The sequence below is a fragment of the Gymnogyps californianus genome, chromosome 3 (assembly GCF_018139145.2).
Source record: "Gymnogyps californianus isolate 813 chromosome 3, ASM1813914v2, whole genome shotgun sequence".
Classification (NCBI taxonomy): domain Eukaryota; kingdom Metazoa; phylum Chordata; class Aves; order Accipitriformes; family Cathartidae; genus Gymnogyps; species Gymnogyps californianus.
This window is the reverse complement of record NC_059473.1, coordinates 33,042,828-33,056,034: the sequence shown is the minus strand read 5'-3', so window position 1 is coordinate 33,056,034 and position 13,207 is coordinate 33,042,828. Positions and strand designations below refer to the sequence as shown.

Genomic DNA, 13,207 nt, shown 5'->3' with positions numbered 1-13,207 from the left:
GTTTGAACTATGTCCATAATCCCATGCATAGGCCTTGTGAGACTCAACATCCAACCATTAGATTATGTAGGCAGCATACTGGCCCTGGGCTTCAAAATACAGTTCCAGTTCAGTGTTGGCTTTCCTCTACCCTCCATGCAGGATTGACCACTATCAGCAGCGGCTGCAAGCATTATTCTTTAAGAAGAAGTTTCCAGAGAGGCTGGCAGAAGCAAAACCAAAAGTGGAAGGTATGGTTAAAGCTTTTGCTAAGAGTTGGGTAGAGGAGCAGGGAAGGTCAAGAGAGGCTTGTCTTCAAAGGAGGTTCTATGGTTGTAGAGCCTGTGAGTCCAAGGCATGTCATGTGCTAAGAAATGAATTCTGTCTGACACTCTTCTTGCACCCATTGACTTAATAAAGTGAGTTTCATGATTGTGACACTGTAAATATGACCTGACAGATGTGACAGCCTGCTACCAGGCTGTGCTGAGCTGCCAAAAGCTTTCATGGCCTTTCTGTGCACATCAGCCTTCCCTTCTCACCCTCAAGTCCTTGCACCTTCCCTCTCCATGGGGCAGTTAGAATCGATGCCTCAAGACAGTGGTATTCTGGGAATGTGTAACTTACAAGGAGGGGGGTTGTATGGCTTCTGTGCCACATCCATGGTTATCGCAGAGAAGAGGTAAGTGTATTCTACTCTGCATTTTCAGATAAGCTCAAGCCTTCCCCCTGTTCTCGCTGGCTATGTTTTTGGAGTGTGAGGTCCAGGAGAACAGCCTTGCTCCTGGGATCAGAGGAGCATCCTACAGGCTAGATATAGTGCATCTTCCTTCCAGTTGTCCTGGTTATGGGCATGTGGGTGCAGGAAGGACAGTACACCCACAGACTATGTTGCAGCATTTACTGGGCAATAGTCAGATGGGCATTTTAGGGTACTTCAAATTAGGGGCCCAAGCATGTTAAAAACAGCCACTGTGCAATAACCTGTTCATTTTTTTTCTCTTTTCAAGCCATTCTTCTGGCATCCAAAGAACTCATCCGAAGCAAGCGTTTGAGGCAACTCCTGGAGGTAGTTCTGGCCTTTGGGAATTATATGAACAAGGGCCAAAGGGGAAGTGCTTATGGCTTCAAAGTCTCCAGCCTGAACAAAATTGCAGACACCAAATCCAGCATAGACAGGTAGGCTAGAAGGCTGTAAATGAGTTAGTTACTGTGCTGCTGCATCTCTTATCATGGTAATAAAAGTGGGTTTTGTTTCTTTTTAGCTCTGTAGACCATTTAAAATAATGTCTTATTTGGTGTTTAAGTAGTGCTTTTCACTCTAAAAGATCCTGCAGCAGTTAAGACCATCTATTAACACAGCACTTAAATTCTGCTGTTTCTTTGGATAATGCACATCTGTTGTTGGATTGTGTTTCTGCAACACTATGCAAAGATTACAAAATGCAGTATTTCACAAATATCTGAAATAAGTTTGGGAGGGAGGAGGATTTCTATGGAATTTGCCCTTTATACCAAAGTTTTATGGCCATGGTTTTGCAAAAAAGAAAACACACAAAATTCTGACCACAGTCTTTTATGTCTCCTGTGAAACATGGCATATGTTTCTGATGCAGGACTGTCATAAACTGGCTCTCTACCTACACCAGTAACGGAACCACAAGGCATAGCTCAGAGAGACTGAGCCTGGTTGTACCTAGAGCAGTTAAGGAAAATAGCTGGTTTTGGGAAGGTGGAGCTTACTATTTATGGACATGGGCTGCAGGTCTTTATAGTGCTACCCCATGTTTTGCCCCACATCCCCATACTGGTTCTGGAAATTAATCCAGCTGTGACTGGGGAGAGAATACCACTTTTAGGCTCCAGTAGCACTAAGGTTTTCCTTGGAGGTCTCCTATACTGCTTCTTACTAACTTGCAGCTTCCTTGACTTGTGAGACCTGTTGAGACCATAGTTGTGGTGAAATTACTTCAGGCTGTGACAGAATGAATAATGGCAGTAAGAAGCCATAGGAAATTCATCCCTACCTAATAGAGTTTGAACTAACAGAGTTCTGTTTTGACTACCACGATGTCCTTTCCGTATTCCAAGGCTAACACTTGTGTAGCTAGTGTTGAACATTTTTTTTGTCTTAATGTAGCTTGGCCTGATTTTCCGTATATTAAATGTCCTGTGCAGATTCTGTTCTCACCAGTTCCCAGCTCCCAGGCTCTAGCCTGTGTGAAGCAGTGGCCATCTGCTGTCTTGCCTGTCAGTTAACCACATAACACCCACCTCAAGTAGCTGTTATGGCTGGCTGTTCTCTCTACATGCAAAATTCACTGATGCAAAATCCATCATTTACTTTACAAATTTTCTTAAACCTTCTCCTGCATCTCTCATACATCTCACTTCTATCTACTCCTACTTGAGCTGCCATTGCTTTTGTAGTAGTGAGCCTGACCACTACTCATAAGTATAGCTGTTTCATTACTGTAGGAGTTTTCTTTGCAGCTTCTTCAATCTTCAAGAACCTTTTCCTCTTCTTACTTAACTCTTAGGTTTTTTCCACATTGCCTCTGAGAACAACTCACTTCTCCCTTACGAGTTAATGTCACTTTAGTACTATTAGTTGTTTGTTCTCTGAAGTATCTGTGGACAAATAGTATACCATGTTACACAATTTTCTTTTCTGTTACACCGTCTACACAGATGGATGGAAGCATGCTGGTGCTTCCAGAATAAATCAAGGCACAATATATTGCTTGAGGTTTTAGGAAGTATGGTTCATAAAGGCCTAATTCATTTCAGTCTCTGATACTTTTCTTTCAATAACAGAGCTGCTAACTGCTGATATATTGTTTGTTTTGTTCATTCAAACACATTTCCTACCCAAATATTTTTCACTGATTTGTCACAATCCTCCCACCATCCTTTTCCTTCTCACCACCATCTTCTTTCTCATTTCTCCCTTCTTTGTTTTTTTAGGAACATTACACTGTTGCACTACTTAATTATGATCTTTGAAAAGAATTATCCAGATATCCTAGATATTCAGTCTGAGTTGCAGCATCTTCCAGAAGCAGCAAAAGTCAAGTAAGTCCAGTGCTATTGCTTGTTCCCAGAGCTGGAGTTCCCAGTGATTTCTGTTAACTTAATGATAATCAGGTTTTTCATTGTTGTCTTCTAAACTCATGGCCAGCCTTACAGCTGAAATGCCTTTGCTCACATCCTTGATGTTATTCAGATGTACATCAACAGAGAATTTTGGTCCGAAAACATTTGTAGATAACTAAATTGACAGCTTTACTCAGATATGCCTATATCTACTTTATTTCTAAATCAGACATTGTAAGTAGACTGATTGTTGTTTGTAATTCATATTCTATGGTTGGTCATCTAAGTCACGTGCTATTTTTGAAGGTTTGTTTCTAAGGCAGAGTCAATTAGGCACAGGTGCTATAGTAAGCCCTTTTCAGGAAGATCGTTCAAACTTTTGCACAAATCATTCTTGCATAGAAATGTGAAAAGCATCATACTTTCTGCACAAATTTCAATGATATTTTTTACCATTTCTGTAGGTGTTTGTGGAAAATGAATACACAAGCCATCCTCCAAAATACTAGCATTTTTTTCTTTCCAAAGCACTGCTCAAAAATACCTTTGCATATTATTTGCCCAGCCGTGATTCTTTGTATAGAGAACTACTCCAGCTAATGAAAGACAAGTAAAAAATAAATGTAGGTTCACACTTAAAGGCATTTATTAAGGCTTTAGTGGTGTTTTTGAGATGTAAACTACTACTCACCAAATACTTGAAGGACATGCCTGCTGACTCACAAATAGGTACTAACTAGTTACCTGGAAAGGAAAAGTCATTTTTTTCATACAAGTCCTAGGAAAAAACTCTTGTTTGTATATGATGAGCAGAAATTCAGTACAACACTTGTGTCTAGGGAAGCATGTATTAACATTAACAGTAGGGTAATATGCTCAGTTACAATGTAAGCTTGCAAGGATTACCATATTGTAGAAATGCAGATGGAAAAAACAATGTCAGGAAGACAAAAATCACATGTGAATGTACTGCTAATGGGATTTAGTAGTTACATGGTTCAAGAATCATATGTAGAGATATCTGAGACCCCAGTAATGTGTGTGCTAAAGCTGGGGTCCTTGCTTATGTGTCAGCTGATTATTGCAAGCTGGCCACGTGGCATACTCTCCTTGCTGGAGGGTCAGGCTCAGCTCACAGGGCAGATGTTCTGAGGGCAACCCCCCTCTTCTTCCCAAGAAAATCCCGATCGTCAATGTGACCACAGGCAAGCAGGGTCTGCCTCATCTTACATCTCATACAAAAAGCAGCAGAGAGCATGAACAGACCCCCTTCCCCTCATTTCTAATCATCTGGCGTGGCTGGTGCCAGAGGCCGGATACCAGACTTGATGGGCCAATGGTCTGTTCTGCTGCACAGTTCCTGTATTCCTGTGTAACACTGCTCTTTTTGTTTTATCTGCTCTGTGTCTGTCTCCTGTGCAGCCTGGTAGAGCTGGAGAAGGAAGTCAACAACATAAAGACCGGATTGAAAGCTGTTGAAGCTGTAAGTATCTGAAGGTTTCCAAAGCGCCATACTTAAAATATCTCACTCAGAATCAGGGGTACTATATATTTTATGATAAGAGAAAGTGGGCTTTCTTTTTCCGTTTCTTTCCATTCTGTTCCAGAATGCATTAACCAAGAAAAAACAAATAAAAGCTTCTCATGTGGAGCTCCTGCTGATGATCTTAGCAGACTTAAGCTTACTGAAAAGCTTGTTTGATCTCAGTCTGGAAAGTAAAAGGACAGTTTGACAAATGGCATGGACTGAAAGAAGAAATAAAATTCTTGCTCTTTCTTACTGAGGGATGGATGGCTGCTGAGCAAGTGTATCACATGGCTTTTGGAGTAGTAGTAAACAGGTAGTGCACCGTTATACGCAACTCTAACCTATCCTAAGTACTCCTTGGGAAGGCAAAGGAAAAGATAGACTAGTTAAAGATGAGGAAGCTGAGCTGGCAACAAAGCGACAATGGCATTTTTTCCTGCTGTTAATGAAAGCCTTTTAAGCTGGACTTAGGTTGCCTGTGTTCAATTTGTACTTAGGTAGTGCAGAGCCTTCCATCTCAACAGAGAACAGTACAAATGGTGCATTGATGCAGTTGTGGGTGCTGAATTATAAGAGTTAAAGATGAGGGATGGGCCTAAATGCTCCCTGGAGTCACAAGTTCATGTGTCAGCTGTGGTTCCCCTACCTGGAAGCCTCCTTTAGTTAATGTGTTGAGTTTGTTCCTGGGGAAAGACTCCAGCCTTCCTGAGGCAGGAGAGCACAGAGCGGGACATGTGTTTGGTGGCAGGAGGTAGGAACTCTCATATTTGCCTCTTGCTTATGCCATTGATGTATGTGTGTGGCTTTGTACAACCCCATGCATTTGCCTCCTTTCTGTGAAATGGCAGCTACCATCAGACCTCTCCCAAGGGCTGATGTGAGGAATGGCAAGTTAGTGTTTGCACAGCAGTTGAAAAAGTAAAGATTAAAGGCTGAATTCACTCTATTGTCTCTGTCCCTTAACGTCTCCCATCATCTGCACAGATAAACATATTGTGAGCCTAAGAACATCATTCTCTCTTTCTGCAAGTATAGGAACAAAATTCTACATTCAGGTTGGTGCTGGCATCTCTTGCCTGTTGGATATACTAAGGCAAGGGTAGTGCTGAGAGACAAGGCAGAGGTCTTTGGAACTCAAGAAGGTCCCTGCCGTGTTTAGCTGTTCTTTGCCCTTTCAAGCAGGGTTTTATTGGCCATGCTTTTCAGTGACCCTCTGTCTTCAGGATGTTTCACCTGTCTTTTTCAACTCGTGTCCATTTAATGCTAGTGGAGCATTTCAGATGGGGAGCATTCTCCACTGGGACTGCTGGCAGAGGGACCAGGTGTTGGCAATTATATTGGGTGGTTTCTGTGCAAGGATTACCTGTCTACAAGGAACTAACACAGGACCCTCCAGTCCTTCTCACCCACTATGAGACAGTGATGGCTTCATTTTCCTTTCACCTGGCCTGAGTTTGGTTTGGCTCTGGGGGTAGAGGAAGGGATCTTTGTCCTGTCAGCGGCCCCCAGGCTGTCTAGCTGTCTCCAGCAGTTCACATAATTAGCCAGTGATCCTCCCGTGAACAAAAAAACTTTCCAAACCTTATTTCTGGATTGTTGGGGTAAGGGAGAATGCAACAATGAGAAGAGATACTGCTGCATACGTGGAGTGCAGTGTTTGGGAATTAAAAGCACCTGTAAAGGGAAGGCTGACATGGAGTTCATGATATGAAGAGAGGCCCAGTTTTGGCTGGGACAGACAATTCCCCCCATTGAAATGCGAGTACCTACTTCTGTTTTGCTTTCTGTGATTGGGTTATTTGTCCTTTTGCCTTTACAGCCGATTTTTCTTCTCTTTCCCATACATGGGTTCCATGGGCAACCTCTCCTTCCCATTCAATCACCATCTTCCCTCCTCAGTCTTCTTCCTGCCATGGTATTTTGCATCTGGGGCTGCCAGCACCTCCCAGTCTGCTTGCTCAATTCGTGGTTTTCTGGCGTGTAAAAAGCAGCACTATAGCAACAATAGAAGATCACTGTCAGGTGGAAGGAGGAGGAGGGGAAAGTGTGATTCTTGATTCCATTCCAGTGTGTTCTCACCACAGCCTTGGCTCTAGTGACTGAGAAGTTTCTTCAAGGCCCCTTAAGAATAGAAGGCTAAAAATAGTTTCACAGTCAGATGTTCTTAAAGGTACTACTAACCCTTTGCATTCCTGGACTTGCAGATTCTTTGTAAAAAGAAGACATATTCATTTTCAAGATATGCATGCAACCATTGCATTTGTGTAGGATGCTCCCAGAAGTGCAGCTAAGTAGTTCTTTGTCTTTTCCAAATCAGGAAGTGAATTCTGTCAGCAGAGCCCTTCTCTCACACAGCAAGAAGATCATAACCACTGCTTGAGAAGCCACTGCTGTGGCTGAATTATTTAATCTCTCTAGAGAACCAGCAGCCCAGCCCACCAGGGGCAATGCTAGCCTCTACTGTTGTGCTGTTATGACTAGTATAGACCATTTCTAGAAGATACAGAGGAGTTTCTTATTTTTTGGCATTGCTCTCGGGCTGATTACATAGTCGTGCTGGTTGCTTGTGTGTTTTTTTTTTTTTTTATTTTAGGAGAATTATTCTGCAGGGAAGGACTAAATTTGAAATTGAAGGGCAGACCACCTAATCTTAATTTTACTTTGAAAAACATTGCTCTCCAGTAACAGTCCCAAATGCCATAGCTCTCAACAGTGAGTAAGATGACAGAACTGTTATATTCACCTGCTTGGGGAGGAGGGAGTAGAGCAACTTTCAGCTAAAATTAGCTTAAAAATTAGAATGGGAAAGAGTGACTGAAAAAAATATGCACAATTCTTAGAAGCATGTGAAGTGACATTTCCTGTACTTGTAAGGTCCAATTCAAAGCGATTGTAACATAGAGACAATTCATTGCGAAGTGATGTAACTGAGTAGTGCTCCTGGGACCGTCCCTTGTGATGTTTTAGGAAAACCAGTGGAGAAGAGGATGTAATATAAAGCAGGGGAAGTAGCACTTCTTTAATGTGGACTTTTCTCCGGCTACCTGCTCATTGCTTTTCCTGCCCCTTTTCTGCCTTGCGGTCTTTCCTTGTAGTGGTTACATTCTCTTTCCAACTCACATCAGACCAGAAGGTATATCACATCTGATTTTAGATTGTTGATGGCCAGAGTCATTCTTTGCATTCAGCAGCACTGTGGAGCAAATCCCAAGGAGTTTCTCAGCATAGATGCTTATAAACCTACCCATTTGGCTCTGTGACAGAGAGCACCAAACATGCATGTAGCTGGAGTTGCAGCCAGCACAAAAATACTTTTTTCCAAAGGGAACAGAGGGTCAGATTGTAACTTGACCTGCTGTTTCGTGCTTCTTTCCCTACAGAGAAAGTAAGGCTTTATCATTCCCACTGATTATTCAGCTGAGAATAAAGATGAGGCCCAGATTACAATTTCTTTGTCCCCATGAGACTGTCAACAGCACACAAGCCAAACACAGGCATGGGAGACTTCCGGTCTTACTATAACTTACTCATTTTGAGGAGCTCTGTAGCTCTTTCCATGCCACAGACATGGTGAATAGAGTAAGGGAAGAGACAGCATGGGTAATCTTGGCTTAAAACTAAAACACTTGAGCCAGAAAGAAAGAATCTCACAATATTTTTTTTCTTCTTTCTGTAGGTAGCAGACAAATAGAGCTTAGTTTCCTATGGTTGTATGTCGTCTTTTTTTTTTCCCACAAATCTTATCACAATAACCCCAGTTTATAACTGTGACTTTTATGACATCCAAGCTAATGCTTATTGGTTAGCAGGGTGCTAGCAAATGTTGCACCTGACATCTGTCTGCTTGTTCTTCAGTGGGAGAACCAATTTTGATGTCTTTTTGCTGCCCACCTAGTGCTTTTCAGAGAACTAAAGGGGAGATCCAGAGCTAGGAACTATATAGATTATTCACACATGTACACATTTCCCCAAGTATACAGCCTTTTGAGTCACCATGGGAAGAGAAGATGGAGGGAAACTCACTATTAAAAATTCCAAATTCACTCGCTACACAGAGTTCTCTATTATTTGTCATTTTGCATACGGAAAAAAAAAGCAGCATTTCATGTACTCAACGCTTAAATTATAAAGTTGCTTTGGAAATTCAACGTGTTGATGGCTTTCTTGGGAGTGTTTTTTGTTTGAGGATAAAGGGAACCATAACTAAGACCTTTCTTCATCCCACCTTAACCTTCCCTCTCATGCTGAAAAGGCAAAACCTTTGACTTAGTGAGAAAGTGGTTTCTGAGTTACAGCTCTGGATGAATGTGTGCGGAGTGGGAGCAGAGCATGCTCTGCACTGAGTGAAATAGATGGGCTTCCCTGCTCCCTTCCTTGTCAGCAAGGAATCTTTGACACTTGCCTGCCTATATCTCTTACTTCTTCTCTTTCAGGAACTGGATTATCAGAAGAGACGCATGCGGGAAGCAGGGGACAGGTTCGTTCCTGTCATGAGCGATTTCATCACAGTGGCCAGTTTCAGCTTCTCAGAGTTAGAAGACCTTCTCAACGAAGCTAGAGACAAGGTAAGAATACCTTTTGAAGTGTTTGGGATTTCACTGGCTCAGTCAAAAGCCTGAATCAGAATGGAAGCAGCAATTTCAGATGCTGGAACTGTAGTGAAAACTATAATAGACACTGAAAGTGGTTTAGGCTGAAGTTTCTTACTTTTCCTAATCTAGTCTATAACCATTTAGAATATATTTTAGGATTAAAAGAAGGTTCAATGCTCTTGCCCACTTCTTGCTAATCTTCCTTAACATTATCCATGTGTGGCATAGAATTGCAATGGCAATGTCTGTACCAGGATATCACACCATGCCATGGTGTTGAAGGGACTGCCTTTTAAGCAATCTCTCAAAAAGAGGTCCTTTGGTGATTAGTGATAGTGACCTCATATCTTTTACCTTCTGCTTCTGACTTCATCCCACTCTGCTCATTCAGCTGGGGACATTTGTGCTTCATTTCTTTCCTTTAAAAATGCACGTCTGGGTACTTTGGTAACCCTGAACACCTGATCTTTTCCACTTATGCTTCTTGGTTACTGCTTGTATTTCATTGCAAGGATAGAAATCCCAAACATGCGTGGTTTGTCCAACGTTCTTGGATCCTTCTTACACAGCCAGCACCATGTGCGTGTTACTCTTCAGGTGCTGCTGTGATCATTTCGTCCTTTCACTGTCTGCATCTCCATTAACGGATTTGTACAACTAAGGAGGTGCTTGTTCTTTGCTGATGATTGGAGTCTGGCACTAATCCCTCTGTCTCTCAGCTGAATGAGGAAGAATTTATATGAAAAGATCATAAGCATATGAAAATGTTTAGAGAAGAGCAAGTTCTAAAGTAAACGATATGTAATGGCAAATCTGCCCTTGTTGGCTGGCATGTTAACAGTGCTTGGCTTTATGAAGCAAATGTGTTATTTCTTTTGGATTGAATTGTTTCCACCACTGGTGTCAGTCCTTGTAGCGTTAAGGGACCTGTTGCATTATTAATGAAACCTGTGCCGTTGGATTGGTAGGCCTTAGATTTCGAAGGATAGGCAAAATACAGGCTGAGGATCTGAACAGTAGGACTCCTCACTGGTCCAGTTGCTCTGCAGTACTGTCATTCTGTAATTCAAAAGCTTTTCCTTGCTGTGGAGATAATGTTGGTAATACTGACTTGCAGCTGCAAACACCAGGAGCTACTGGCTGTCAGCTAGAGCTAGCTGCCCTGGCAAATGCCAGTGGGGCAGTAGTTATTACAGCACTCAGAAGGCGAAGCTGGGCAGTCTAACACTTGTTAATGTTGTAAGGAAATTTTGTGGAGAATAATGTGCCTAATTTTTTCATTGTTGTCATGTTGCTTGAGAAGATTCAAACTGCTTCCAATATAATAATGTTCACACCATACTGGCTTTATAATCACAAAACCAATATTTTACATTCCATGCCTCCACTAAATTTACTGAGAAAAGCTCAATTTTCTATGGTTTGGGGGCTTCTGTTTTATGACTGGGTAAATTTTTCAACTTCATTATAGTTGGGTGCACATTTCTGGAAGCGAATTCGCTCTGTCCTTGGCTTAGACTGCCCGCTTTTGGTTTGGTGTTATAGATGGTGGTGGTCCTTTCTTTTGGCACACTAGGACAAAAGCCCAATGCAGATTCTTTACAAGGTCAGTCAGGGGTTAAAAACCAGCAAGTGGTACATGTCCAGCACAGCAATGCAACTTTTCTTGATCAGGCACTTGCAGGAAAAAATGCCATTCTTTTGCTTTAAGAATAACCAGAGAATCTCCCTACAGACGGATCAATATGTCTGGAAGTTGTTGCACGCTTTTTTAGACATAGCCAACATAAAGCACTCGACATAAAGAGATGTTTTATTTTAATGACTATAACATGCTTAGGAAACGTTTCTCTACCTTCTCCTCACACACCCTTACTATGTTTGAACACATGCCATTCCAACTTCTGCTCAACCTATGGCTTTGGTTCTTCCACTGGCAAAAAGCTGCTTTTGGACTCCTAAAAGGGAACTGTCTGTCCTTACCAATGCTGAGCTATTTCTCATGTTTGCCTCATATTATTTTTCCCCTCTCTTCTTCCTCTTTTTCATCTTTTTTCTTAAAAAAGAAAAAAAAAAGCAAAAAAAAGGAAAAAGAAAGCTGGAAATTTTCAGCAAACCAGATGTGCTTTGCAAAGCCTATAACATCTTCCAACCTCAATGGGCTCTCTGTGCTTGTTGAATCACAAACTTTTTTCTTGCCATGGAAACCTACTATAACTAGCCAATTAAAGGAAGAGAGGGACCAAGACATCTGATTATCCTGTTCTTTTTTGATTTCTCAAAGCAAAGCAAATTGAAAAAAAAGGTAGTGGGAGGACTTTTAAAAAGATCGTAATGAGCCCAGGAAGAATTGGTCTGGTTCACAGATTTATTAATAATAACGAAACCCTAGTTTTAACAGCTGGAGTTGGATATCCTTCTAAATATAGATGTGGCTAATTGATTGCCATGGGTTAATCAGAGCCATGTTTCCTCAGCTGGGATTTGAAACAATACAAATTATCTTTTCAAACCTGGGAAGTTTTTTATTTTTTTAAATGTCTTTAGTATTAGCAAAAGTCATTTCTTTATTCCTTTTAGTTACGGAAACAATCCATTACCAAGGTGTGGTGCTGACCTTCTCTGTAGAGGATATTTTTCACAATCCCATGCAGTACTTTTTTTGGTCTTTTTGCTTAAACAGGACCATTTACAGTTAGTGGCCATGGGGAGGAAGTGATATTTTAAATTTAAAGGGCCAGGTTGTCAGATGCAGGCATCCATGTTTGCAGAGGAAGCCTTGTAACTGTACTTATATTCATGCAGTAAACAGATGGCTTGGTTAAGAACTGATTGACAACTTAGACCAACTCTTTAAACAGGCTCCTTAGCACAGCTGGTTCTTGTTCTTTTTGTGTTTTTCTCACTTTCAATACCACTGTATAAGGGAATATATAGATTAGATCAAGGGATACTGTTTTCTGCCATTTCCCATAAACTGGAAGGTGGGGGCAGGAGAAAGTGAAATTCTGCCCTGGAATCCTTCACCAGTTTTTATGTGTTTGAACAGATGAAAAATTGACTTTTTTACATCAGAAAGAACAGAATGGGGTTGAATTTTGTTTGTGAAATTTTTTCCCTGTGTTTCCTGTGGGGAAGCAATGAAAATGCCCAGGCAGAGGAACAGTGACCTCCCATGGTATAAATTTTATTTTCCTCCTTGAAAAAGGTGACATTTGCCCTACATGAAGCTTTACAACATACTTAAATTTTGACAGGTATGAACTTAGATTGCCAGACTGCTTCATAACTGTTCTACTTTGTGCTTGGTTTATAACAAACCTGGTTTTAAAATGTTTTGGATCTTCCTAGAAGAACAAAGTCTGCTTAATCAGGTATTGCCATTCCTATGATCAGTATCAAACTTAAGCCTCTCTGTAGAGGCACAATGGAGGCCACTGCCTGGGCAAGGCTGATGAGGCAGGTAGGAAAAGTGTCCATCGCCAGTCTTTCTCATGACAGCTCCTCTCAAGCAGGGTGTTTGTCATCATGGAGAAAGGAGTTCAGACTCTGCACATGCATAAGCTTAGCACACATAGTAACTGTTTGAAGAACAGCAAGACAGTGACAGCCAAAATCCATTTAAGAAAATAGTCATTAATGGCAGAATGCTATGAAGCACACAGAAATACTGCAGTCCAAGTGCCAGTTACAGGCTGTGCACTTCAGTCATTCATTTTGGGAGACTGGTATTTTCTGTCAGCCACTGGGGCTAATGAATAAGGAATGGATCAGGACAGGGACTGAGGAAGTCAAGATGAGGTGTGTTACAAAGGGCATGAGCAGGCACAACAACCTACTGCCAGAAACAACCATTTGGTAAATAAATTACGTAGCTGTTGTACGGTAACTTAGAACTGCAGATGCTTCAGGGCAGGTTGGCATCTAACATATCAGAAATGTTTATAGCACCTGTATCTTGATTTTGGGGCTGCTATAGTCACTGTTGAACTCTTAGGAGAATCCTTTAAGA

At 41.5% G+C, this 13,207-nt stretch overlaps 1 protein-coding gene across 1 annotated transcript in view; it reads left to right on the top strand.

Moving 5' to 3' along the window:
* The window catches only part of DAAM2 (dishevelled associated activator of morphogenesis 2), a 147,943-nt gene that overhangs the window by 126,080 nt on the left and 8,656 nt on the right, over positions 1–13,207 (top strand). The window contains exons 20-24 of the mRNA XM_050894758.1: positions 142–230; positions 990–1,158; positions 2,947–3,054; positions 4,498–4,558; positions 9,037–9,168. Of these exons, the coding sequence (XP_050750715.1) occupies positions 142–230; positions 990–1,158; positions 2,947–3,054; positions 4,498–4,558; positions 9,037–9,168 (559 nt within the window). The remainder of the gene's footprint in view (positions 1–141; positions 231–989; positions 1,159–2,946; positions 3,055–4,497; positions 4,559–9,036; positions 9,169–13,207) is intronic.